Source organism: Rhinopithecus roxellana, chromosome 11 (assembly GCF_007565055.1).
Source record: "Rhinopithecus roxellana isolate Shanxi Qingling chromosome 11, ASM756505v1, whole genome shotgun sequence".
Classification (NCBI taxonomy): Eukaryota; Metazoa; Chordata; class Mammalia; order Primates; family Cercopithecidae; genus Rhinopithecus; species Rhinopithecus roxellana.
Window position 1 is genome coordinate 73,588,784 of NC_044559.1, and position 27,131 is coordinate 73,615,914.

Here is a 27,131-nt window from a genome sequence, read left to right on the forward strand (position 1 = left end):
CATGACTTTCTCTCCTGTCAGTACCTTATCCTAGTTCAATGTTTCTTGACCATTATGTCTAAGGAGATTTTTTGGTCACCCCTTTTCCCTAAACACTCCTCTCTCCTGAAATTTTAATACCATAGATACACTGTATATTTGTTATGGACTGTATGTACATCTGTGCTTTACACATAAAGAGGGGTTTGGATCATAATCCCCAAAGACACAATCCTGAATGCCATAATCCTAAATGCTGAAATCCTGAAAGATCAAAGTCCCTAAAATCTAGGCTGGGTATAGTGGTTCAAGCCTGTAATCCCAGCACTTTGGGAGGCTGAGCCAGGTAGATCATGAGGCCAGGAATTCCAGACCAACCTGGTCAACATGGCGAAACCCCATCTCTACTAAAAATATAAAAAATTAGTAGCGAGTGGTGGCGCACACCTGTAATCCCAGCTACTCAGGAGGCTGAGGTAGGAGAGTCACTTGAATCCGGGAGGCAGAGGTTGCAGGGAGCCAAGATTGGGCCACTGCACTCCAACCTGGATGACAGAGTGAGACTCTGTCTCAAAAATAAATAAATAATAAATAAAGGCAAGACTCTTCATATAAACATTCATTAGTACACAATCTGTGCATGTTATTCAAAGGCTTCCTGACCAAGGGGAAGCTCTTTATGCTTCAGTTACACTCCTAAGATAGGAACAACAGTACTATTACCGTGTGTTGTTTGTGTAAAACGGCATTATAAATATGAAAGTGACAGATAGAGGTACTGATGAACTTTACCATTTGGACCTGGTCATAGGAAAAATATTTCATCACTAGAATCTGTCTCTCCCATCTGTGACTTCAGCAGAAAGAAACTGCTGCTTTGATAACTTTCCTAACCTCACTCTAGTTTTTACTATAGGTCTTTGAAAATTGTCAGTTGGATCTTAGAGTTAAGCCATTTCTTTCTGTTTACAGAAGAAGTGACCTGTTGAATGTCAGGGTTCACGTCTGTCTTCGTAAGTCTAGGAACTTTGATATCCTGCTTCCCAAGTCTGGGAATTTTCACACTGCACCATTTTACTTTGTACCCTTAACATCTTGCCCAAAGCAGCATATCCAATCAGTACATAATAAAAAGAGAAAGTGAAGAAAAAAATGAGACAACATTTTTCCTTTCATACTTGTAGGCTACCAACTGTATTTAGTGCAAGAATAAGAGACTACACTATAAGAGTGGACATTTTTATTTTACAAATGAAAAAGCAAAATACTGCTATGAATTGACTCTTAAGTCACACTCTGAATTCACACCATGCAGTTAAATTTTTCCAGTTTATCAATTAATTCCACTGAAAACAAGACTAAGCTTCTGTCTGTGGAAGAAGCATAGACCAGCTTTAACCACGATGACAATCGCTGGTAAGACTAAGCAAAGGAAGTGACTGTATCTCTGTTTCAAATTCTTTTTCTTCTTGGGCACGTTCTCCATGGCCATGTGAAACTTAAAACAAAGATTGCAACTGTCCTGGCCGGAAAAGGTGGTTAAAGCTGTGTCACAGAGAATTGCAGATTATACTTCTACCTTCATCCTGTGATATCCATGTCTCTCAGAGAGGTCTGGCTAAACCAGGATATTCTTTGCAATAGCATTCAAAGTCCTTACTTTGGTCACATCTGTTACCTTTAGGGAATATTCCGAGCAAGAAAGTGAGGCTCCCATGGCAACAGATGAATTTCTGTGACAGAAATAATAAAGGAACAGATAATTATATGTTATTACATGAGCCCTCCTACTGCCGCTTCATTTTATAGACTACTTCATGATACAAGGGTAAGTCAAGTATGCTGGACTACTATATTCCATAATTTTCATCAATTAATTACTTGAAATATCCAGCAGCTGAATCCACCAGACAGTATACTTGATTTTATATCAGGAATTGTTAAGTTCTAAGGCTCTTGTTTCTTCTTCTTCTTTTTTTTTTTAATTACAGGTGCGTATCACCACGCTCAGCTAATTTTTTTGTATTTTTAGTAGAGATGGGGTTTTGCCATGCTGGCCAGGCTGGTCTCGAACTCCTGACCTCAAGTGATCTGCCTTCCTTGGCCTCCCAAAGTGCTGAGATCACAGGCCTAAGCCACTTTGCCCAGCCATCTTACTTCTTTTACATTGTGTTTTTCCCAATTTATAAACAGAAACATTCAACTACTATTAAATTGTAAGAGTCCTCTTAAGTATTTAAAAAAACCCACATAATAGTCACAATTTCTTAATGGTAATATAATTTCAAAATAACTGAAAACAGAGAACAAATGTGAGGGAAGACTAAGCACTAAAAGTAGGAGGGAGAAAAATGACTATGACTCTTCCATCCTTATACCATAGTTATTAACTTTGCTACAGGAAATCCTAGGCGAGTGGGCACATGTGCATATCTGACTCATTTGAAGCTCAACTGTGGAATTTGTTTACTATTAACTGGTCAAAGTTCAGCAAGGCATAGGTGAACCTATGTTCAAAGAGCCTGTTTATTTAAGACAGGACATGAACCATTTTAGAAATGTTCTTCAACTACAAAAACAACTATAATACTTATGTAGTAGTCACAACATTCCATTGATTAATCATGCCCCCATCTAAAGTTTTTTTGTTTGGGAGAAAGTAAAAATTAATCTCATCCTTCTTATTTGAATCGTAGAATACATTTTTACCGAAACTTCATTCCTGAGTCTCTAGTAGACCGAGCAGAACAGTGGAATTCTGTAGCACCTGAACCCTCAAGGATCCTTTGTAGATTTCTGTCTGTTATACCACCTCCTGTTGGAAAGAATAAGTAACACATTAAGTAAAATAGAATTTTGCATAAAATTTAAGGAATTAAATTTCTCATTGATGCAAAAATTAGTCTCTCCCTACCAAGCTAGAATGAGATTAGAAAAGTGATAAAAGATACATAGGCTACAGACTCTGGGGAAGTATCATTGAGGTTATAGAACATGTATGATAGAATCTTATCTGTCCATTGGCTAATACAACAATGCTATCCCTGCTTGCCCCTCAATTAAAGCAAAATCAAATTAAAAAGAAAGGTAAGGATAGGTTTGAGGAAAAAAAATCTACAAAAGCACAACCTCAGAGATGTGCCTAAATGAGAACCTCTAAGGTTCTGTCTCTAGCCCTGGATGTAAAGACTACATTGACTTCATTGGAAACAGGAATAACGCAAAGTATTATACAGGTTATTAGTTACGATATCAGCTTTATACTTCATATTACAGAAGAATCTGATTCTACTTTATTAAAACTGTACCACCAGATGTTTTATGACACTTGTTTTGATGAACTATCTTTTAAATATTTATAAAGAATCACATTCTGAACTGATACCAGTATATCATAAATATGAAATTAGTTTATTCATCTTTATATCCTTATCTCCCTATAGGATGTACTCAATATTTTAAAACTATGTACTTTGTATCTCAAGCCATTAAAGATGTTGAAATAACCTATCTTTACACACTCTTTCAGACTCATTAACTTGTCTTTTTTTCCTTAGTGGTACAGTAATATCACTGAGGCTTAAGAAACAGAAAAAAGGCTAGGTGTAGTGGCTCACACCTGTAATCCCAACACTTTGGGAGGCCGAGGCAGGAGGATCACTTGAGTTCAAGAGTTTGAGACTAGCCTGGGCAACATGGTGAAACCCCGTCTCTACAAAAACATACAAAAATTAGCTGGACGTGGTGGCGGGTGCCTGTAGACCCTGCTATTCAAGAGGCCGAGGTAGGAGGATAGCTTGAACCTGGGAGGCGGAGGCTGCAGTAAGCTGAGACTGCACCACTGCACCACAGCCTGGGAGACACAGTGAGACCCTGTCTCAGAAAAAAAAGAAAGAAATAGAAAACATACAGGCTGAGTAGATTTAGACTGAAATCTTGGCTTTATCACTGTAGCTCTTCACAGCTACGTGATCTTAGACAAATTACTTAAATCCACTGACCTCAACTTTTTTGCCAATAAAAGAGGGATAATACTGCCTACCTCACAAGCTTATTGTAAGGATTAAGAGACAAATATATTATTTCCTTCTATTCCTTCTAACAAATAACAAAACATTTGGCTACTGAAACACATGTTGCTCAGTTATCAGCAACTTGAGTACATAAATAATACATCTTTCCAGACTCAAACTAACACAGCTCTATGGTTAAACAGGATCCCACAGAACTAGTTTAATATTCTTCTCTTTATAGATGAAGAAACCAGGGTCTAAATATGTTGTAGGCTTCATTATGAAAGTTCCTAGAGGGCAATTACCTCTTTATATTTCTCAATGATGAATACTTATTAGGCATTCAGAATGACTTACCTAGGAGTTTTGACTTGCTGGTACTTATTCACATGAAATTGTAATACATTTGTTTATAAGTCTATTCTGTGAGCTCCTCAAGTAGGATTACTTTATTTCTGTTTCCATATCTATCACACAATTAGCATATAATATATATGACTGTCATATAATTAACATTTGCCTGATAAGGTTTGTTAAAGAAATTAATCACAAATATTTTTGTATTTAACATCTTTTGACCTGAGTCAGCTTCTTGAGAAAGTGGTTTCTTATGTAGCTTTGCATCCCAAGTAATGCCTTGCACATAGCCGATAACAATTGCATATTAAACAAAGGTACTCTTAATGTAAACAACTGTCTAAGTATTAGTTGTCAAGACTATATATATTTAGTGCTAAATGGAAAAGCATCACACTCAGAAAATCTCTTTAACATTCCTTGATTAACCAAAAAGGACCACAATTTGACAGATAATATTTACTTTCTCTTTGCTCATGTTTCAACGACTTGTTACAGGTCAAAAGCCTTCCTAAATATTTGACAATACCCCTTATATGGCCTTTCTTTTTTTTTTTTTTGACACAGGGTCTCACTCTGTTGCCCAGGCTGGAGCGCAGTGGTGCGATCATAGCTCACTGCAGCCTTGACCTCAGGGCTCAAGAAATCCTCCCACCTCAGCCTCTAGACTAGCTGGGATTTCAGGAGCACGCCACCATGCCCAACTAATTTTTTTACAATTTGGTAAAGATGGTGTCTCACTATATTGCCCAGGTTCACAGCCTCTTTTTAAAAGTTACTCTTTGTCTAGGTTAGTCTTTTTTTTTTTTTTTTTTTTTTGAGACGGAGTCTCGCTCTGTCGCCCAAGCTGGAGTGCAGTGGCCGGATCTCAGCTCACTGCAAGCTCCGCCTCCCGGGTTGACGCCATTCTCCTGCCTCAGCCTCCCGAGTAGCTGGGACTACAGGCGCCCGCCACCTCGCCCGGCTAGTTTTTTGTACTTTTTAGTAGAGACGGGGTTTCACCGTGTTAGCCAGGATGGTCTTGATCTCCTGACCTCGTGATCCGCCCGCCTCGGCCTCCCAAAGTGCTGGGATTACAGGCTTGAGCCACCGCGCCCGGCCGTCTAGGTTAGTCTTGATATCACTAGTAGTGAGATGATGAGAGACTGAATACCTTCTGATGTGATGTCATATGACGTAACACGCAGAATCACCCATAAAGTATTCTTACCAAAAATGTTTAAGCACTCTATTCAACCCTTATGATTTAACTATTAGTTTACAGGATATACAAAGGCATGAGGAACAAGTTAAACAATATCAAGAGGAAATAATCTGATAAATCCAGAAAGCAGGACATTTTACAGGGTAAATGATCCTAACTTTTTATTGTATTTTGAGATGGAGTCTTGCTGTGTCACCCAGGCTGGAGTGCAGCGGTGCAATCTCAGCTCACTGCAACCTCCGCCTCCTTGGTTCAAGTGATGCTCATGCCTCAGCCTCCCAAGTAGCTGGGATTACAGGCACATGCCACCACGCCTGGCTAATTTTTGTATTTTTAGTAGAGACAGGATTTCACCATGTTGGCCAGGCTGGTCTCAAACTCTTGACCTCAGGTGATCTGACTGCCTCAGACTCCCAAAGTGCTGAGATTATAGGTGTGAGCCACCGGGCCCAGCCCAAACTTTGTAAAATTTTTAAAGCAAGAAAAGTAAAAGGAAAAACCATCTATATTAAAGACATTTTAAAAGATAATAGAACTGGGAATGGCAGTATGCAACTGTAGTTCCAGCTACTTGGGTGGCTGAGGCAGGAGGATCGCTTAAGGCTAAGAGTTCAAGTGCAGCCTGGCCAATATAGCAAGACCTCATCAAACAAACAAAAGATAACCAAAAATGTAATGCTTGTTCCTTGACTGGATCCTAGTTTGAACATATCAGCTATAAAAACCATTGCGGGGACAACTGGAGAAAGTTGAGTATCAAATGTTTATTGTGATAGGTGTGACAATGGAATTGTCATTATGGTAACATCCCACCCTTTTTAGAGATATGTAAAATGTCATGATGCTTTCAATTTAACTTTAATAAAATACCTCAGGATAGAAAAAAGATGAGACAAATTTGGCAAAATGTTAAATCTAGGGACTGAGCATATGAGTATTCATTATGCTATTTTCTACTTTTTTTATATGTTTGAGAAACTTAATAAAAAAATTAAGATTGTCTTTACATTGGTCTCACTCTTCTAGGTTGTACATCTAATTCTTTAAAAACTGCTCCAACTGTTCATTTCTAGTTAGCCATTATGAACTTAACTGATCTTATGGTTATCATCAGGATCGTATGATTAAATTCTGGTTACAAGAAATAATTTGGCAATCAGAAATTTTTAGGAACTGAGAGAGTATTATATTTTACCTAAGGATGTTGCCTAAACCTTTGCTTAAACCCTGTTCACTAGGACATTTGTCCTAAACAAAATTTGATTAGCATCAAATTTGATGTGCCTCACCAGAGACGAACATCCAAATTTATAGAATTCTATATAATGAGGGAGCAAATATGGAGAAACCTCAATCTCTACCTACTTCCTTATTCACTCCTCTTTGAGCTAATCCCTATTAGAATATTTTCCCTCTTATCTAAACTTTTAAATTCTAGCACAGATCTCCCAGTCTTAAGCATTTTAATCAAACTATATATTCTTCTCTTTGAAGATCATATACTAATATGCAATGTACTAATACTCTCTCTCACATTTTCCTGCCTCCTTTGCTCTTCCTTCACTACAGTTCAGTGTTATGCTAGTGAATTGATAGATAAATAAATACCTGGCATTACCACAATCCTGCCTTTTGCCTGAAAAAAGAAAAAAAAAAAAAAAACAAGTAAATTTTAATATTTTTCTCTTGAATGGGATAATAAGGCAGCGAGAATAGAAACATAAGTCAGAATATATTAAATTTTAAAAATTACTATTAATGTTTAATTTTTACTAGATCTTCTCTATTTCTTTGGGATCTTGGATAAGATGTCCAGCATAGTAAATTTGTCTCTAGAAAGTTATCTTTCCAAAAAGTCATTTTTCCCCCCAATAAGTGCCATTTTCTCCCTCCCCTTCACCTATTAAGATGGTATATAAGCCCCCAATTCTGAGTCATATTTCTTTGTGAACCTCTGTATGTACTTACATATATATGTACTTATGTATGTGATAAAATCTGTTTTTACTCCTGCTAATCTGTCTTTAGTCAGTTTAATTTGCAGGCCCCCAAATAACAAATCCTGAGGACAGAAGGAAAGTTTTTCCTCCCTGACATGGTGAGTAAGAGAAAGTTCCTGCTCTCATGGAGCTTACACACTCAAGGAAGATGAGACAATGCACAGGGACATTTATACAATAAAATTCCAGGTAACAATAAGTACAACAAAGAAAAAATAAAGCAAGGTAACAAAAAAGACTGAAAGAGGGGAGTGGCTATTTCATGTAATTTAAAAATTGTTAGAGAAATAAATGGAACAAGAATGTTTCATATTCTCAAATGGCGTGAATAAAGCATCCATAAAACAAAACATTGATTATCTAAAAAGCTGAACTCACTTCAGAATGGAGGTCACAGTTGCCTGTTTCTTCCAAATCAAGGCTTTCCAAAACATAGAGAAGTAATATTTTTAAAGAAATGAATTCTACCACTTCTTTTTGCCTTCCCCACAAGATTATTTAGAAGTATATGCTTATCTAAGGCTATCAAAGTGGTTTAATAATACAGAGCAATCACTAAGTGTCAGATTTAATAATATAGAACAATTTCTAAGTGCTATAACCTGAAGAAATCCCTTACAGCCATTCTAGGAGGTAGGTGCTATTATTATTCTAACTTTGCAGAAGAGCAAGCTGAGGTTTAGGATGGCTAGGTAATGTATCCATGGTCACTATTAACAAGCATTGAAGCCAGGGTTTAAACACAGACCTGTCTAATCACAAAGCCTATGCTTTAACTAGTATGTTACACTACTAGGTAGTTACTTCAGTAAAGTTAATGTATGAGAATATTTGAGTAGCTCTTCCTACTAACCAATGATTAACATACAAATAACAGATACACACACACACATTTTGAAATGCAATACATTACTATGGCGATATCTTATTTTCTACTCCTTAGTGAGTAACCTTTTAAAACTGGAAACCCGATTCATCAACTCTTCTGTTTTAAAACACTTCAGGCCTCCCCGCTGTACCATAAAAATAAAAACTTTAATAAGGTTTTCAAGGCTCTGGATATCATTCTGTCCACATTCAATATTCTGGTCATTCCTCAGTGTTTTAAGTTATGCTTGCTTTTGTTTACAGCCCTTGCTTATACTATTTATTTTGCATGGAACAATTCCGCCAACACTCCCTTCACCCTCACTCCCACTGCCCCCAACTTTTACACAGATAACTCCCAAACATCCTTCAAATGAGTAAAACACGGCAGTCTGGATGTCTTTTCTTCTGGGAAGCTTCCTCTAATTATTGCTAACCTTCATTTCCCCAAATTTGGGGTTAATTCCTCTCCCATGTACTCCTACAGTACCTTTTAAAAATAGAGCGCTATTAAAATTTTCTGCTCTATTAGAAGTGCCTGTTCTGCACTAAATTGTAAGGACAGTGACTACACACAGACACTTAGCTCTTGGTTACACCCACAGTACAAATGTCCTGCATCTAATATATATTTAATAAATGTTTGTCAAACCATTACATCCCAGAACAGCAAAGTCACATCAGATCTTTAGGAGAAATTTCTGAAAATTATTTTCATGGCTATAGAAAAGTGAAAATAACCAGATGTCTACACAGGAACATTAATATTATTAATAGCAGTACTAATAGAACCTAACATTATTAAGACCTACTGTATGCCAACCACTGTACTAAGCCTCTTACACATCTCATCTTTAGCAATCTTCTGAGAAACTCTAAAATTAGTATTAAACTCATCTCAGTTTCACACAGGGGGAAAGAGAGGCTTAAAGACTAGTAACCTACTCAACATCACATAGCAAGTATCAAACCTGAGTCTCAAATGCTCAACTCTCTCATCCCAAAGTCTGTACTCAGTCACTTATAATGCCTCTGGACTGATGTCAGAAAAGCACAGACACACTATAATTGCAAAGTCACCTTCTGCGTGCTCTACAAATGATGCTAGCTCACCAGGAAAACTCATAAAATAGAAACATATATTTCCTCCTATACTGGCAGATGAGAAGAAGTAAGATTATAATTTTAGTTTTGGAATTTACCTCCAGATAATTTTACATGGGATCCCCCGAATATACACGGGCTGACAATGAAAAGATGTGGCTTAAAACTGCAATGCTGGCTGGGCGCAGTGGCTCATGCTTGTAATCCCAGCACTCTGGGAGGGCAAGGAGGGCAGATGGCTTGAGCCCAAGAGTTCGAGACCAGCCTGGGCAACAAGCAAGACCTTGTATCTAAACTAAAAAAAACAAAAACAAAAACAAAAAAAAAAAAACTGCAATGCCAATGGCAAAGAAAAGGTAAAATTTGCTGTGTTTATCCAAGTTAGATCAGATCTTTAGACACTATCTATATATAATTTGATCTTGAAAGCCTTGGTTATCAAAAAGACTTGTGTGAAAGAAATAAGAATTATATACATTATTGCCTGCTTGCTCTTTCCTACAGAGTGACCACAAAGTCAGTAACATATAGTCTCACAAATTGGCTAAACAGCAGAATGTCAGGAGTAACCACAACAGAGTCTTAGGGGAAAAAAAGATAAAGTCCATGTACCTGCTCTATGAGTCGCTTTATTAGGGGTAGCCCTTCTAATGCTGAACTGTCACATCCACTGGTCAATACTCGTTCAAATCCCAAGGTTAAGAGGGTCTCCAGAGCTGCCATTGGATCATGAACCATGTCAAAGGCTGAAATAAATAAAATTGATGTGAATTTTGAACAGGTATCTCTAATGCAGCGTTTCCCAAAATGTAGTATACATGCAGTGGCGTGCTGGACCTAGCTTGTACTGGCTTACAAAGGTCAATTATTAAACACTCAAGAACTCTGCAAGTCAGATTGTTAATCCACTGGCAGTCTGAAATTAGTGAAGGTAGGGCCAGGTACAATGGCTCATGCTTATAATCTTGGCATTTTGAGAGGCCGAGGTGGGGAGATCACTTGAGCCCAGGAGTTTGAGACCAGCCTGGGCAATAGCGCAAGACCCCATATGTACAATACAAAAATTAGCTGGGCATGGTGGTGTCCACCTACAATCCCAGCTACTCGAAAGGTTGAGATGGGAGGATCACCTGAGCCTAAGGGGTCGAGGCTGTAGTGAGCTGATTGCACCATTGTGCCCCAGCCTGGACGACAGAGCAAGACCTTGTCTCAAAAGAAAAATAAAAATTTAATTAATGATAATAAAAAAAATTAGTGAAGGTAGAGTATTTAAACCACAGAAATTTAAAAATGTTACAAATCAGCTCTTTTTTCTAAAAGCCAGTTCATCAGCACACCATAGTCTACATACCACCACTGTGCATAATCATTTTAATAATGGTACACATTTATATAGTGTATTTACTTAAATACAGATAAGAAATGAAACGTTTTCCATTTATAGTAGTTATAAGTTTCTATTTAAATTAAATTTACTTAAGTTTTTTTTTTTAACTTTTTTTTAAGTTCGGGGTACAAGTGCAGGTTCGTTACACAGGTAAACCCATGTCTTGGGAGTTTGTTGTGCAGATGATTTCATCACCAAGGTATTAAGCCTAGTACTCATTAGTTTTTTTTCCTAATCCTCTCCGTCCTCCCACCCCCCACCCTCCGAACGGTCCCAGCGTGTGTTGTTCCCCTCTATGTGTCTATGTGTTCTCATCATTTAGCTCCCACTTCTAAGTGAGAACATGTGGTATTTGGTTTTCTGTTCTTGTATTAGTTTGCTAAGGATAATGGTCTCCAGCTCCATTCAAGGCTCTGCAAAGGACATGATCTTGTTCTTTTTTATGGGTACATACTTAAGATTTTATTTAAAGAAAATCATTAAATAAATGTGCACAGGTAGCACTCACATATGGTAAAATTTTAAATGTGATAGGCAGGTGAGTCAGATTTGGGAAACTGTTCTAAGGCATCAGAAAAATTGGACTAGGTAGAATGAAACACTATACTCACCAGTTCTAGAAAAGGCTTTGGCTCACATTCTCATTACTAAGTAATATTTTAGACTAATCTATTAACCCCACATACTCAAGGTTCATAGCATAAGGATCGTTGTTTTCAACAGACTATATGAAGTTTCACTTCCATCCTACTTTTTTTTTTAAGATGGAGTCTTGCTCTGTCGCCCAGGCTGGAGTGCAGTGGCGTGGTCTCAGTTCACTGCAACCTCCGACTCCCTGGGTTCAAGTGATTCTCCTGCCTCAGCCTCCCGAGTAGCTGGGATTACAGGCACGCACCACCACGCCCAGCTAATTTTTGTATTTTTAGTAGAGACGGGGTTTCACCATGTTGGCCGGGATGGTCTCAATCTCCTAACCTTGTGATCCGCCCGCCCCAGCCTCCCAAAGTGCTGGGATTATAGGGGTGAGCCACTGTGCCTGGCCCCATCCTACTTTCTAAGAAACTTCTCCCCTCCTCAGAGCCCTCAAAGAGTAAAGTGGTATCGGGAAACTGAAAACAGAAAACCTCCTTCTGCTTTGGTTCTCACACTGTTACATGATATTGAAGTTCTCCTGCAGTGGATTAGGTGGTAGTGGTCCTCTGGGACAGGCCCCTTCATTTCACCCTTTAGTGTATGTAGGCAACTAAATCTACCACAGAGGATTTCCTTGTTTTGGTGGCAGCACCTTCTCACCACTATAACAATATTATGCTATCTCATTAAATACATTAGTAGAAAAATGTGGAACCCCAAAACTCTACAAATTTTGAAAATATGAAAATATTTTTGTTAAACCTTTTGGAATAAATAAAAGAACAGAAATTTGAAGTAAAAAAATTGTTTATGACTGTAGACTTCTTTTCACGTGCAATGGCAGTGCTCTCTGAAGGCAAAACAGACACTTGTTCTTCCATTTTACCAAGGTGTAGCCAAAGAGTATAGAAATTATAACTACCTGATTTTTTGGCCAGGAGTGGTGGCTCACGCCTGTAACCCCAGCACTTTGGGAGGCCAAGGTGGGTGGATCACAAGGTCAGGAGTTCAAGAGTGGCCTGGCCAAGATGGTGAAACCCTGTCTCTACTAAAAATACAAAAATTATCTGGGCATGGTGGCAGATGCCTGTAATCCCAGCAACTTGGGAGGCCGAGGCAGACTGCATGAACCCAGGAGGCAGAGGTTGCAGTGAGCCGAGATCGGCCCACTGCACTCAGCCTGTGCGACAGAGCGAGATTCCGTCTCAAAAAAAAAAAACAAAACAAAAACTACCTGATTTTTTATAGGATTTTTTTTTTTTTTTTTTGAGACGGAGTCTCGCTCTGTCGCCCAGGCTGGAGTGCAGGGGCCAGATCTCGGCTCACTGCAAGCTCCGCCTCCTGGGTTTATGCCATTCTCCTGCCTCAGCCTCCCGAGTAGCTGGGACTACAGGCGCCCGCCACCTCGCCCAGCGACTTTTTTGTATTTTTTAGTAGAGACGGAGTTTCACCGTGTTAGCCAGGATGGTCTCAATCTCCTGACCTTGTGATCCGCCTGCCTCGGCTTCCCAAAGTGCTGGGATTACAGGCTTGAGCCACCGTGCCCAGCTGGAAATATTTCTTTATAAGAAACCATCACATTAAAAAATCATTGTGGTACAGACAAGCTATAATGAAAAATAATTTTGTCCATTATAGTGGACATCTGTTCATTGACTAGATAGTCAACACTAGACAGCATCTGTTCTCCTTTCTCCCTTCCTAATAAGATCCAATTCTTCTCTAGATACCCAACTTTCTCTCCCCTTAGGAAGTCTGTATCTGTGAAACCTCACCTTACTGCTAGCCCCAGGGATGGTTTTGCCTGGCTTAAGATAGACAGTACCTTTCATTTCACCCGCCACAACGACTTATTCTTTTGGGGTTGCACATGACCTAATACAACCTTAGTTAAAATAAGTCTCAGGATTCTTGCTTGGAATGCTGTGTGATAGGTGTACACACTTGAAGGCAATACTTACTCTCTCCTTCTCTCTATTGTATCTCACCACCACCAACACCCACTTTTAACAACTTTTCATACCTAAGGCTTCAAATTTTCTAGAAATTGCACATCTCTACTTTTATAACTTTTAGTCCCAGGATCTAAAAAACCAATTGGTAACCTTGGAACACTACAGAATTGTGTTCCATAAAAAGGTGTGGCAGTTGTTGAAATCAGAAAACTAACACTGTTCAACAGAACTTCTAAAATGAAAATGACTCACCTCGGTGGAAAGTGACTGGCAGAGGGCGGCAAATAGCTATAAAAAGAGAGTCATATAACAACATGAATGAAGATGTCATCACTGATTACTATATATAGAATTCTTCATGTTAGCTGAAACTTTTTAGTACTTTCTTCGCCTAACAAAACAGTAAACTAACATAATAAAATGGTAGCCTTACAAATTCAAAAGTCGTATCTTTCCACAATTCTCTGATTTTTATATAAAAAATGGTCATGCCTTAGCACCAAATGGAAATCATTTAATCTGACAACTATAAGAGCAGCATTACATCCATTACTTGCCTCTCTGAGGTCATTCGATAAATACTTTGGTCTAGTAATACAGGTAGTTTGCTTCTGTCCTCTTCACATCTTCCAACTTGGTGGTCCATCCTCACCAACTTTAATAGCTTTTGAAGTTCTTGGTGCAGTGATTAAAGGAACCATGGTAAATTTCCCTTAAATTTTTATTCTATGGGAACAGTAGCATAACCTAATCTATAGCAATTGAGGAGAGTTAAGAAGGTTTTGCCACACATACACCCCACCCCAAACATCTAAGGAACTACTATTTGAAATACTTATGTTAGTGTAAGTGCCTGCAGCTATGACTGCAAAATTGGTTTTGTGGATTTTTTTTATATTGTGAGCAAAAATACAATTATCATTAGAGGCTTTTAGGTCTTAGATACAAATTCTTACCCATAAGGGACATACACAGTTCTTTGTCAATGTGTCCATCTTCAGTCAATGCCCCAAATACCAAACCATCAGCACCATAAAGCTTGGCAAGACGAATGTCAGCCTTCATCACCTCAATTTCACGATCTGAATACAAAAAATCCCCTCCACGTGGCCGAATCATCACAAAAACTGGGATCTGAACACTCTGCTTCACTACTTGAAGGACACCTACAAGAAAAGAAAGCAGACTAAAATTTAAATGTGAGCTAAAAGCTCAAGGAAGCCAATGATATATTATTGGTCATTTACATCTGCTCTTGTATATTACATCCAAAAGAAAAGGATGGAGTTTAAGGAAACCAGAGAAAGATGGCTCTAAAAGGAAGGAGGACACTGAGAACAAAAATGTATATGTGGTAGAAGGTAAGTAATAGCAACTGGTTAAACAGAACAATTTAGAAAACAGAAGATGCTACAATTTAAAAACACTTATCAGTTGACTCAACAAAAATCCTTATGACTCAGAACCCTTTTACTGGTATGTGACATTTGAAAGTGTAATAACTACCAGGCTCAATGTTCTGCCAGTACATAATTCCCCAAGATCCAATTTCTTCTTTCTAATTTATTACAGCTCTATTTAAAACCTACTAGGGAGATGGTTAAATAGCTTCAAAGTTCATATTCCTTTAATGGGCAAAGACATTTAGCAAAACTTTTTTTTTTTTTTTTTAACGAGATATGTGAAAGGGAGCAAAGTTCTACTTATCTGTGATTTTATGCAGAGATCTATGCATAAAAGTACCTAAATACGCCATAATATGTGGCTAGCTCATAAACCATCAATAGTATAAGGCTATGACAGGCTCCATGAGTTGTTTACCCAGTATGAATTTCCTTCTTTTTTCTTGCTAAAAGAACCCCAATTTTGCATAGGATAGCAGTTGTCCAATACCAAGCAAGGAATCATAATTGGTGTTACAAAAACAGACTGTACTCAAATTTACAGACATGCTCTAGGGATTTTAGAATGGCCAGGAATGCCCTCTTTTAGTGTGAAGATTCCAAAGGGCTGTTGCATATACAAATCTTTTACATTAAATAATGCTATTATCAACCTCAGAGTAGCATAACTTAGGAGACCACAATTCATATAGGGACTTCTGCTTTTGGCCAAGACAGGGTAACAGTGACTGGATTTATCCTCCCACCTATAATAATAATAATAAAGAAAAAACTAGACGAAATACACGAAACAATGGTTTGTAAGACAATGGACATTAAGCAGTGAAGGGCAATGATCCTTGAAAATGGTAAACAATGAAGTTAGTAAGTCAATTCTGATTGACCCAATGTACTGCCTTGAGAGTTTCTAGGCCAAAGCACAGGGATGGGGGACCCACACAGAGCCAAACAATTCCCTGAGTTAAGGAGACAAAGCTGAGAGTTCAGGAAGACTGAAGTAGCTAGAGTTTATAGGAGACAGTACCAGGAGGACAGAAAGATAACACTGGAGTAGCAAAGACTACCACAGTGATTTAAAAAAAGGACTTTTAAAAAAAAAGATAGGCTCGGCATGGTGGCTCATGCCTGTAATCGCAGTGCTTTGGGAGGCTGAGACAGGAAGATTGCCTGAGGCAAGGAGTTCAAGACCAGTCTGGGTAAAATGGTGAGACCCCATCTCCACCAAACAAACAAACAAATTTAGCTGGACCTGGTAGCACATGCCTGTAATACTAGCTACTTGAGAGGCTGAGGCAGGATGATTGCTTGAGCCCAGGAGTTTGAGGCTGTAGGGAGTTATGGTCACCCCACTTCAGTCAAGCCTGGAGAACAGGTGAGACCCTGTCAAAAGAAAGAAAAAAAAGAAAGGAAGGAAAGAAAGAAAAGAGAAGGAGAGAAGGAAAGAAAAGAGAAAGAGAGAAGGAAAGAAAAGAAAGGAAGGAACAAAAGAAGAAAGGAAGGAAGACAGATAGATAACTCTGGAGGTCTGCAGAGAACCTCCTTTAATATTCAGCTGAGTACTGACTGGTGCATGCATGCAAAGAAACTACTCAAGGCCTGGGACAGAACCAATAAAAAGGATTAGAAATGATGTGCCTGTCATTCATATCAAGCTGTGAATAATGCCTATTCCACCAGCCAGAGGAAAATTTCAAAATTCATAGGCACTGGGTAGAATTCACAGAAGAATCCTGACTCGGTAGTAAGGAATAATTAGCTCTGTATTAACACTGCTCCAGACTTGCCCAGCAAATCTTAAAAGCAAGACCCAAAAGGACCAAACTGTTTTGGAACATTTGTACGAATTCAAAAATGGCTAGTAACCAATAAAGTAAAATTCACAATGTCTTGCATCCAATAAAAAATTACCAGGCAGGAAAATAAGATATATTATTAGATGACAAATCAAATGAAACAAACCCAGAACTGATACAGATGTTAGAATTGGCAAACAAGGTCATTATAACAGCTATTGTAACTTTATTCCATATGTTCAAAAAAGTTAAGAGACATCAGAGACATAAAAAGACTCAAATTTCTAGAGATGAAAACTACAATGTATGAGATGAAAACATACTAGGCAAGCCTAATAGCAGATTAGATAGTGCAGAAGAAAAGGTCAGTAAGCTCAAGGACAAAACAATAGGAACCATGCAAAATGAAACACAGAAAGACTTTTTAAAATAGAGAAGTTCATCAGTGACTTTTGGGACAATTTCAAGTAGTCTAATGTAAGCATAGCTGAAGTCTATGAAGGACGCAGTGGAGAACAAGCTGAAAGCTGCAAGCTGAAAATTTTGCAAATGTAATGAAAAGCATAAATGCACAGGTTGAAGAAACATGAAAAAAACTATACTCAGGTACACCATAAGAAAATTGTTCAAAACCAGTAATAAAGAAAAAATCTGAAAAGTAGGTATAAAAAGAGACATATTACATAGAGAAAAATAAAGATATGGATGATAGATTTTTTGTCAGAAACAATACAAGCAAGACAACAATGGAAAAACATCTTCAAAGAAAAAAACTGTCAATCTAGAATTCTATACCCAGCAAAAATACCTTTCAAAAATAAAAGAAAAAGCTATTTTAGACATATAAAAGTTGAAAGAATGCATCACTAGCATACTTTTTAACAAAAAAAGTTAAAGAAAGTACTTCAGGCAGAAAGAAAAAGAAACCAGATAGAAATACGGGATCTACATAAAGGAATGAAGAATACCAGAAATCGTAATTTCATATGGGTAAATATATGATCGTTTTCTTATTATTTACATCTCTTATTTAATAAAAGATAATTGACTCTTCAAACAAAACTAACAACATAGCATGGAGTTTTTGATATGTGTATGAGTAAAATGTATGACAACAATAGTACAAAGACCAGGAGGGGATTTCAATATACTGAGGATGCCGGCATGTAAAGATTTTATAAAAGCCTAATCCTTGATGTTACTGCAGAGCAGCTGAACCAGTATTAACAATTACTTACCTACCTTTCAACTTTCTGATGTGAGAAAGAAATATGTGTGATCAAATCTTTGATTTTGTTTTTTACCACCATAAACATTTCTGATACAACATCCATAGCATAGTTTACATGACATTAGTAGAGGACCCAACAAAACTACTTACCAGTTGCTTCCAGGTTCCATGAACTCCAACCAGAAAATCTGGGAAAAATGGACACTTACCCATGCTGGGTGTAGTTCCCCCCTCTGATAAACCAGAACATAATTCAATCCGATCAGCACCTGTAATATAAACGCATTGCTCAGCACATTTAAAAAAAAATAAGCTCTTATTAAACAGCAACCTGTTGATATGTATTTTTTTCCAAATACAGAACAGTCTTAGAAATCATCTCAGAGAAATCAGACTATAAAACTAGAGTAAAACTCTGTTTTTAACTCAGCTATACTCTGCAGCCACATTGTGTTACTCATACTCAAATTGAAGAGTTAACTACAGTTAAGCTAGTTCTCTTAAAATTTTGTATTATAGGGTTGCCTCTCTACGTACAGGAAACTAACATAAAATAAAGATGTTTCTTAAAACTGACTACAGAGGAATACTGAGTCTTTGTTGATAAGAAAATAACATAATCTTTCCCAAAAGGGTCTTTATTATTGTACACTTTAAAAAACACAAAGCTACTTTTGAGTAGCCAAAACCAAGATAATTTCAAGAATAAGAAAATGCTGAAACCAAAAGAATTATTAGGCTACCAAGGTCACATCAAAAGATCTCAGGAACCAGCTTAAAGAAGCTCTCACTAGCCACAGATAGAACATTTTGTTCATCAATAAGCAGAATAACTACAATGGATTAAAACACATAAAACATATTTAAATCTAGATTCATAATGACAAAACAATTCAAGGGAAGATAGAGAACAAATTCATTATTCTAAGAATTATTATAATAAATAAGGGAAAAGAAGCAAGCATTTATTCTGCCTTTCTTATACAAACTATACTTCAGCATAACCAAACACATGATGAGGGGAAAGTTCTTTACAGAAGTATTCTAGTTCATAAGTGAAAAATAATGTCACCATTTTGCAACCACTACTAAAATATGGGTTGCTAAATTTATTAGTGAAAAGCTGACAGAAAACCTTAAGGATAGATTAGGCTGGCAATACCTGAACTCCCTTTAATATCACAAAAACAGAAAAAACCAACACGTTATGTCCTCCTGATGTGATGCAACTATTTTTTTATAGTCTTACCTTCCTCTCTCAACCTCAGATTACTTTGAAGCAAATCCCAGACATCATGTTATTTTATTTTCAATATTTCAGTGTGTGTCACTAAAAAATAAGGACTCTTAAAAAGGAAGCCAACTGTCATTCATTCTCTAATTTCTCTTACCTCCTCTTTCTGCATTCACAGCTGACTCCACTGAATCAACACAAACTTCCATGAGAAATCCATTTGCTGCTCCTAAAATACATGGAGAACGGTAAGAGTTCATAAACGCTCTATCCATCCAGACCAATTTACCACAAAGGGTTTACATTTTGCTGCTAAAATGCAAATGTCCAATAATAGGCAAATAGGTAAGTACACTAGGGCCCATGAATGCAATAAAATATCACATTAATTATTGAATTGATGCCTGTAGACTGAAATAGGCTCACTGACAGATGTATAAAAACTTATACTGAGGAAAATGTATATTGAATACCAAATCAATCTTCCTAAAACATAGACCTCATCATCACATTCCAGCTAAGATTCTTACAATGTTTCTCAATGTCTGCAAAATATATTTAAACGTCTTTATAAGGAATATAGGTTTAAAAGCAGGACAGACTTCAAATCCACATCCCACCAACTATTTATTGTGAGATCCTAGATAAGTTACTTAAGTTTCCTATAAAACAACCTACCTCAGAGTAGTGAGGATTAAATGAGATAATTCATGTAAAGTATGTAGTCTCAAGAACCAAAAAGTAGGCCGAGCACGGTGGCTTATGCCTGTAATCCCAGCACTTTGGGAGGCCTAGGACGGTGGATCATGAGGTCGGAAGATCAAGACCATCCTGGCTAACATGGTGAAACCCCGTCTCTACTGAAAATACAAAAAATTAGCCGGGCACGGTGGCAGGTGCCTGTAGTCCCAGATAATCCAGAGGCTGAGGCAGGAGAATGGCTGAACCCGGGAGGTGGAGCTTGCAGTGAGCCGAGATCGCACCACTGTACTCCAACCTGGGCGACAGACCAAGACTCCATGTAGTCCCAGCACTTTGGGAGGCCGAGATGGGCGGATCACGAGGTCAGGAGATCGAGACCATCCTGGCTAACACGGTGAAACCCCGTCTCTATTAAAAAATACAAAAAACTAGCCGGGCGAGGTGGCGGGCGCCTGTAGTCCCAGCTACTCCGGAGGCTGAGGCAGGAGAATAGCGTGAACCCGGAAGGCGGAGCTTGCAGTGAGCTGAGATCCGGCCACTGCACTCCAGCCTGGGCGACAGAGCCAGACTCCGTCTCAAAAAAAAAAAAAAAAAAATCAAAAAGTATTACTTATCTGGCTGGGTGTTCTGGCTCATGCCTGTAATCCCAGCATTTTGGGAGGCCAAGGCGGGTGGATCACATGAGGTCAGGAATTGGAGACCAGCCTGGCCAACATGGTAAAACCCCATCTCTACTAAAAATAGAAAAATTAGCCAGGCATCGTGGCATCCGCCTGTAATCCCGGCTACTTGGGAGGCTGAAGCATGAGAATCGCTTGAATCCAGGAGGTGGAGGTTGCAGTGAGTCAAGATTGCACCACTGCACTCCAGCCTGGGTGACAGAACGGTACTGTCTCATTCCTTCTTATGCTTCCAGACCTCTCCAGTCCCCACCGCTGGCTCCTCAATGCCTTCTCCGCAACCCAGAGTTCCTTCTGGCTCCATCTTTGAATAAAATTTTCCAAGGAACAATTCCACGATTTTTTTCTCTGTCCCGAAGTAGAAAATTTTATGTCTCTCTTTTGAACTCATTTAACTCTTCATGAGTTATGAAACCCTAATTGTTCCTTCTTAAAATATGAATTACTTTCTACCTTTTATTATTTATGCAGATAAATATCTGATCACTTTTACTCGACTTAGAGTTCCTAACTTTTTTTTTTTTTTTTTTTTTATACAGAGTCTTGCTCTGTCGCCCAAGCTAGAGTGCAGTGGCGTGATCTCGGCTCACTGCAACTTCCACCTCTGGGCTCAAGCAATTCTTGTGCCTCAGCCTCCTCAGTAGCTAGGACTACAGGTATGTGCCACAACACTCGGTTAATTTTGTATTTTTTGTAGAGAGGGGGTTTTGCCATGTTGCCCATGCTGATCTCAACCTCCTACACTCAAGCGATCTGCCAGCCTCGGCCTCCCAAAGTGCTGGGATTACAGGCATGAGCCACCACGTCTGGGCTAAGTAAGGTCTTCATGTGAGAAATCTTTATCATCACCCACACCAAGCACAGTATCTACCATGGTACACGATAATCAAATATTTACTAAAAGCTGAATAATTACAACAAAATTAATGTACTTATATTACAAAGTGTGATGTAAACAGAGTTTTGAGTTTTTTTCCAGGAGCACATAATTTAAAAAAATGAACAAAACAATGCACACTTCATGCAATGACATTTAATAAATGTTCTTCACATACTGGTAATGGCCACTTCTGGTGGGGCGTGATTTGAAATTATTTTCATTTTCTTTTTACTTTTCTTGCTTTATTTTTTCTACCCAATATTGCTTTTATAATTTAAAAAAGCAATTTTTACTTTGAAAAAGAAATAAAACAAAAACCTATCATCTGCTAACATCAGACTGCAACTGCCTTATGCCTTACTTAAGACTATCAGTCCCTGCCGGACGTGGGGGCTCACGCCCATAATCCCAGTACTTTGGGAGGCCGAGGCAGGCGGATCACCTGAGGTCAGGATTTCGAGACCAGCCTGGACAACATGGCAAAACCCCATCTCTACTAAAAGTACACAAATTAGCCAGGCGTGGTGGCAGGCGCCTGTAATCCCAGCTACTCAGGAGACTGAGGCAGGAGAAATGCTTGAACCTGGGAGGCGGAGGTTGCAGTGAGCCGAGATCAGGCCACTGCATGCCGGCCTGGGCGCCAAGAGCGACTCCGTCTCAAAAAACAAAACAAAAACAAAAAAGATGATCGGTCTCAAACTCAAAAAGGATTAAGTGTCAATCTATGCTCTTAACCAACAGCTCTGCATTAACTCTATGAGTTTCCTGATAGCTCCCAGACCAGGTGTCAGATCAGTGGCACTGGCCGATGCTGATGCTGCCGGGCGACTATTTGCCTCACATAAGAAAGGACCCTAGGCAGGAGAAGATGAAGAGATGTTTAAAAAAGGCTATGACAGAAGGCAGAGCAAGGCAGTTGTCTCAAGCAACAAAGTTATAGAGATCAAAGGAGAAGCAGCAGCAGTTCTCAAAGTGTAGTACTCCAGGTAGCTTTGGGGGCCTCTGAGACTTTTCAGCGTCTGTAGGGTGACAACCATTTTCATAATAATACTAAGACTTTATTCGCCTTTTTCACTTTAATTCTCTCACAAGTGAGAAGCATTTTCTTTTTTGAGACAGAGTCTTACTCTGTCACCCAAGATGGAGTGCATTGGCGCAATCTCAGCTCACTGCAAGAGGCTACTTGACATGTTAGACTGAATGAAGAAGCGGGTATGAGAATCCAGCTGTCTTCCATTAAGATATATTGAAGAAACTTGCAAAAATATAAAATATTCCCACTCTTTTGTGATTTGTTTAGGAACATTTCTTTTTTCATAAAATATGTTATGTCAACGTGTAATGGGCTTACTGTGGTTATTTTTTAATCAATCGATCGATCAATATTTTAAATTTTTAATTTATTTTTATTTTTATTTTTTGAGACGGAGTCTCGCTGTGTCGCCCAGGCTGGAGTGCAGTGGTGCGATCTCGCTTCACTGCAACCTCCGCCTCCTGGGTTCAAGTGATTCTCCTGCCTCAGCCTCCCGAGTAGCTGGGATTACAGGCGCCTGCCACCACGCCCGGCTAATTTTTGTATTTTTAGTAGAGATGGGGTTTCGCCATGGTGGCCAGGCTGGTCTAGAATTCCTGACCTCAGGTGATCTGTCCGCCTTGGCCTCCCAAAGAAAAATTTGTTTTAATTTCTAATACAATCAAAATCGATAGATGTAATCCACATAAAGATCTTTGAGGATCTCAATAACTTTTAGGAAGGTAAAGGAGTCCTGAGGTCATCGTTTGGAGGAACCAAGAGTTCACGGAGGAAGAGAAGAGGGACTTGCCAAATTCTCTGACACCTGCCGTGCCATCCTACCCTGGCACTCTGGAAGAACTCGGGACTTGGAGCAGCCACAAGCTCGGCCACTTGGTAGCTGCGTGGCTTTGGGGACCAAGCCTCGTCCCCGCCGTGGCAGCTACAGGTAACTGCAGGTTAGGAACTGGGCTCCGCGCTCGACAATTAACTAACCCAGCGGAGTACTGGCTGCTGGTGCGGGGGGTACTAGCATCCCCGTTTGGGCAACGGAAAAAACGTGAAGCTGAAGTTAACCAACTTGCACAGGGTCACCCGGCCGTTATGTGGGGACCCCGGGACTCGAACCTTGGCTCCAAAGCCGAGCCAATCTCGCTACCTGCCCCTCGTCACGCCCTCCGTTTCCACACCTTTAACGCTTCAAAAATAGATGATGCCACCCAAGGGGCTGGAAGGAGCTGAGGAAACGACTCCAGAAGAAATCACCACTGACCACGACTCCCGCCGGCCCGCCCCGAGAAGCCGAGTCGGCCGACCGTCCCCTCCCCCGCCACCTTCCGCACCGGCCTTCCCGGACGGAATCCGCGTCCGTTTCCGCTCAGAGGAAGCCCCCTGCCTCTTCATGCTCCACGCGTTCTTCCCTCGTGCGCCTGCAGTTTCCACTTGGAGTTTGGGCTCCTGCGCGCACGAGCAAAGAAGCGCGTCAACAGCTGCGCGCGCCCCTGCGCGCGTCCCCGACGCCTACGCCCCAGCAGCCCCCGCGAAAGCGAAGTCGCAACGCAGGCGCACTTCTGTTCACTCCCGTCCCCAGAGAAGGCGGGGTTCCCGCTGCCCGACCCGGAAGTGCTTCTCTTTTCCGTCGCGGAGAAAGGAGACCACAGAGCTCTGGGTTGTGGAAGAGGTGGCCGTGCACTGTCATCAGTATGCAGCGACTGCTCTTTCCGCCCTTTAGGGCCTTGAAGGGGATGCAGTGTCTGCAGCTCCTGGCTCCTAGGGCAGCGCCTAGAGCACAGGTATCGCACTGCAGCGGACTCCGAGTCGCGTGAGCAGGGATGGAGTGAAAGGGTCGGGATAAAGATGATGGAGAGCCCCACATCACGTTTCCAGAGCTCCTTACAGTTTACTCACAACGCATTTCCTTGTGTTCAGAGCCCCTAGGTTCAGATCTGGACCATTGACCTGCTGTGTGGTATTGGCCAAGTTAATTAAACTTTCTGTTCATCAATTTCCTTATCTGTAAAATGGGGATAACAATACCTACTTTAAGGTTTGTTATGAGGATTACTTTCTTTAATATACATCAGGCCTTTAGCACATGGTAAAAGCCTAGTAATTTTTACCCGTATAGTTTATTTTTGCTTAAAAAGTTCCAAGTAGGTGAGGAAGTATAACTGCATTCTACAGAGAAGGAAATTGAGGCTTAAAGTTACTTTTCTAAAGGTGACTCAGTTAATCAGAAGTAGGAAACCGAGCATGGATCTTTGGACTCATAGGGGTATAGTCAGAAGAGGGCATGCATTTGCTTAACTAGTAATTATTGAGTGGTTATTATATATTAGGAACTGGAAAAAGAAAGATAAATATTATAAGACTCCTACCCTGGAGGAAGTCAGTTTATTCGTTTGTGAAATCCTTATCATGGTCTCATTATATAAAGGAATAGTGTTAGAAACAAAGGTAGCAGAAGGGAGAGAGCAAGACTGACCGGACACTGCTACCCCAAAGCTCATAGTTCAGTGGGAGATACAAACAGATGAACCTGAAGGTAGAGCAATGTGCTGCATAACAACATTTTGGTCAACAATAGGCCACAGATACAGTCATGGTTCTGTAAGATTATAACAGAGCTGCCTTTCCAAGTGTACCTTTTAAAAAAAAATCTTTTTCGGCCGGGCGCGGTGGCTCAAGCCTGTAATCCCAGCACTTTGGGAGGCCGAGACGGGCGGATCATGAGGTCAGGAGATCGAGACCATCCTGGCTAATACGGTGAAACCCCGTCTCTACTAAAAAATACAAAAAACTAGCCGGGCGATGAGGCGGGCGCCTGTAGTCCCAGCTACTCGGGAGGCTGAGACAGGAGAATGGCGTGAACCCGGGAGGCGGAGCTTGCAGTGAGCTGAGATCCGGCCACTGCACTCCAGCCTGGGTGGCAGAGCAAGACTCCGTCTCAAAAAAAAAAAAAAAAAAAAAAAAAAAAATCTTTTTCTCTAAATTTCTTTTTTAGAGACAGGGTTTTGCTTTGTCACCCAGGCTGGAGTGCACTAGCATGATTATAACTCACTGCAGCCTCCAACTTGGAAATCCTGGGCTCAAGCCTTCTCTTGCCTCAGTCACTTAAGTTGCTAAGACTACAAGTGTGTGACACTGTGCCTAATTTTTAAAAAAAATAGAGATGGGGGGTCTTGCTATATTGCCCAGGCTGGTCTTGAACTACTGGCCCAAGTGATCCTCTCACCTTGGCCTCCCAAAGCCATGGGATTGTAGGCATGAGCCTTTGCACCTGGCCCCATTTTTAAATATTTTATACCATATTTTTACTATAATTGTTCTATATTTAGATAAACAAATACCATTGTGTTACAGTATTCGGTATGTAACCTGCCATACAGATTTATAGCCTAAGAGCAATAAGTCATACCATATACCTCAGGAGTGTAGTAGGCTGTACCATCTAGATTTCTCGAAGTACTTCTTTTTTTTTTTTTTTTTTTTTTTTGAGAGGTGGAGTCTCGTGTCAACGCATAGGCCGGAGTGCAGTGGTGAGACCTTGGCTCACTGCAACCTCCGCCTCCCAGGTTCAAGTGATTCTGCCATTTCAGCCTCTCAAGTAGCTGGGATTACAAGCGTACACCACCATGCCCAGCTAATTTTTGTATTTTTGGTAGAGATGGGGTTTCACCATTTTGGCCAGGCTGGTCTTAAACTCCTGACCCAAGTGATCTCCCTGCCTTGGCCTCCCAAAGTGCTGGGATTACAGGTGTGAGTCACCACACCCAGCCTTTAGATTTGTGTAAGTACATTCTATGAGGTTCACACAATGATGACATTGCTTAAGAATGCATTTGGCAGAACATATGCCCCTGTTGTTAAGTGATGCTTGACTATACATTACAGTGTATTAAGGGCTGTCCAGTGTGCTGTGGGAGTGACCTATTGCAGACCTTGAAGAGCATGGGAACAAGCCCAGAGGAGGTGACATGTAAGCAGAGATCTGCAGTAGGTATTATTAATCAGGCAAAAGGAAGTGTACAAGCCAGAAAGAAATGTTTAAAGACCTAGAGGTGAAAGAAAATATTCCATATCTGTAAGTAGAGTGAAGTCTGAGGGAAGTATTCAGAGACGAGAAAATTCATATAGTTGGGGATAGATTTGAGTGAGGCTAGATTTGAAACCAATTGGAAAACCAGCTGGAAGGTTGATGCAGTAATCCAGATAAGAGATGATGACTTACCAAGACATAGCTGTGGGGATGCTATGGTACTTCACCCTAATCAGAATGGGGTTGAGTGTGGGTAGCAGCCATTCCCTGTTTATCCAGTTGTAATTTGTCTATCTTGATCTTTAGTGTGATTGCATCAGGTGCCCTTTGAGGCCAGGGCAATACAGCACCATCTCTGAAGTAGCTTTGCAATCTGGAAGGGGTACAGTGTCTCTTCCCTCAAAGGCTGCCGAGCGGGTGGTGGGCCGATGGCTCCTGGTCTGCAGTGGAACAGTGGCTGGAGCAGTTATTCTTGGTGGAGTAACTAGGTGAGTAATTTGCTCATAGTGAGTCAGGTATTTTGATCATAAGTAGAAGCACAGGTTGACTGAGGAGAAAGGAATTTTTTTTTTTTTTTTGAGACAGAGTCTCGCTTTGTCGGCCAGGCTGGAGTGCAGTGGTGTGATCCCGGCTGACTGCAACTTCCGCCTCCTGAGTT

General features: G+C 40.0%; 2 protein-coding genes across 6 annotated transcripts in view; one reads left to right on the forward strand and one right to left on the reverse strand.

Moving 5' to 3' along the window:
* Nucleotides 1-1,204: 1,204 nt before the first annotated feature.
* CUTC (cutC copper transporter) lies at nucleotides 1,205-23,980 on the reverse strand. Of its 2 annotated transcripts, none has more exons than XM_010356078.2 (9): nucleotides 23,778-23,980; nucleotides 19,318-19,389; nucleotides 18,136-18,195; nucleotides 14,471-14,665; nucleotides 13,752-13,787; nucleotides 10,137-10,270; nucleotides 7,162-7,189; nucleotides 2,689-2,794; nucleotides 1,205-1,712 (listed from the first exon to the last, which is right to left on the reverse strand). In XM_010356078.2, the coding sequence occupies exons 1-9, from the start codon at nucleotides 23,836-23,838 to the stop codon at nucleotides 1,598-1,600; spliced, it is 807 nt and encodes a 268-aa protein (XP_010354380.1). In that variant the 5' UTR covers nucleotides 23,839-23,980; the 3' UTR covers nucleotides 1,205-1,597. The 2 variants fall into 2 exon arrangements, with proteins under 2 accessions (XP_010354380.1, XP_010354379.1); XM_010356077.2 differs by having other exon boundaries at nucleotides 14,456-14,665; nucleotides 23,778-23,978.
* Nucleotides 23,981-24,015: 35 nt separating this feature from the next.
* LOC104656462 (cytochrome c oxidase assembly protein COX15 homolog) overlaps nucleotides 24,016-27,131 on the forward strand; it is a 37,440-nt gene continuing 34,324 nt past the window's right edge. For 3 of the 4 annotated variants that reach the window (XM_030941044.1, XM_010356076.2, XM_010356075.1), the window contains exons 1-2: nucleotides 24,016-24,227; nucleotides 26,780-26,961. In XM_030941044.1, the coding sequence (XP_030796904.1) occupies nucleotides 24,138-24,227; nucleotides 26,780-26,961 (272 nt within the window). In that variant the 5' untranslated portion in view covers nucleotides 24,016-24,137. The remainder of the gene's footprint in view (nucleotides 24,228-26,779; nucleotides 26,962-27,131) is intronic. The other variant, XM_030941043.1, reaches the window with a different exon arrangement.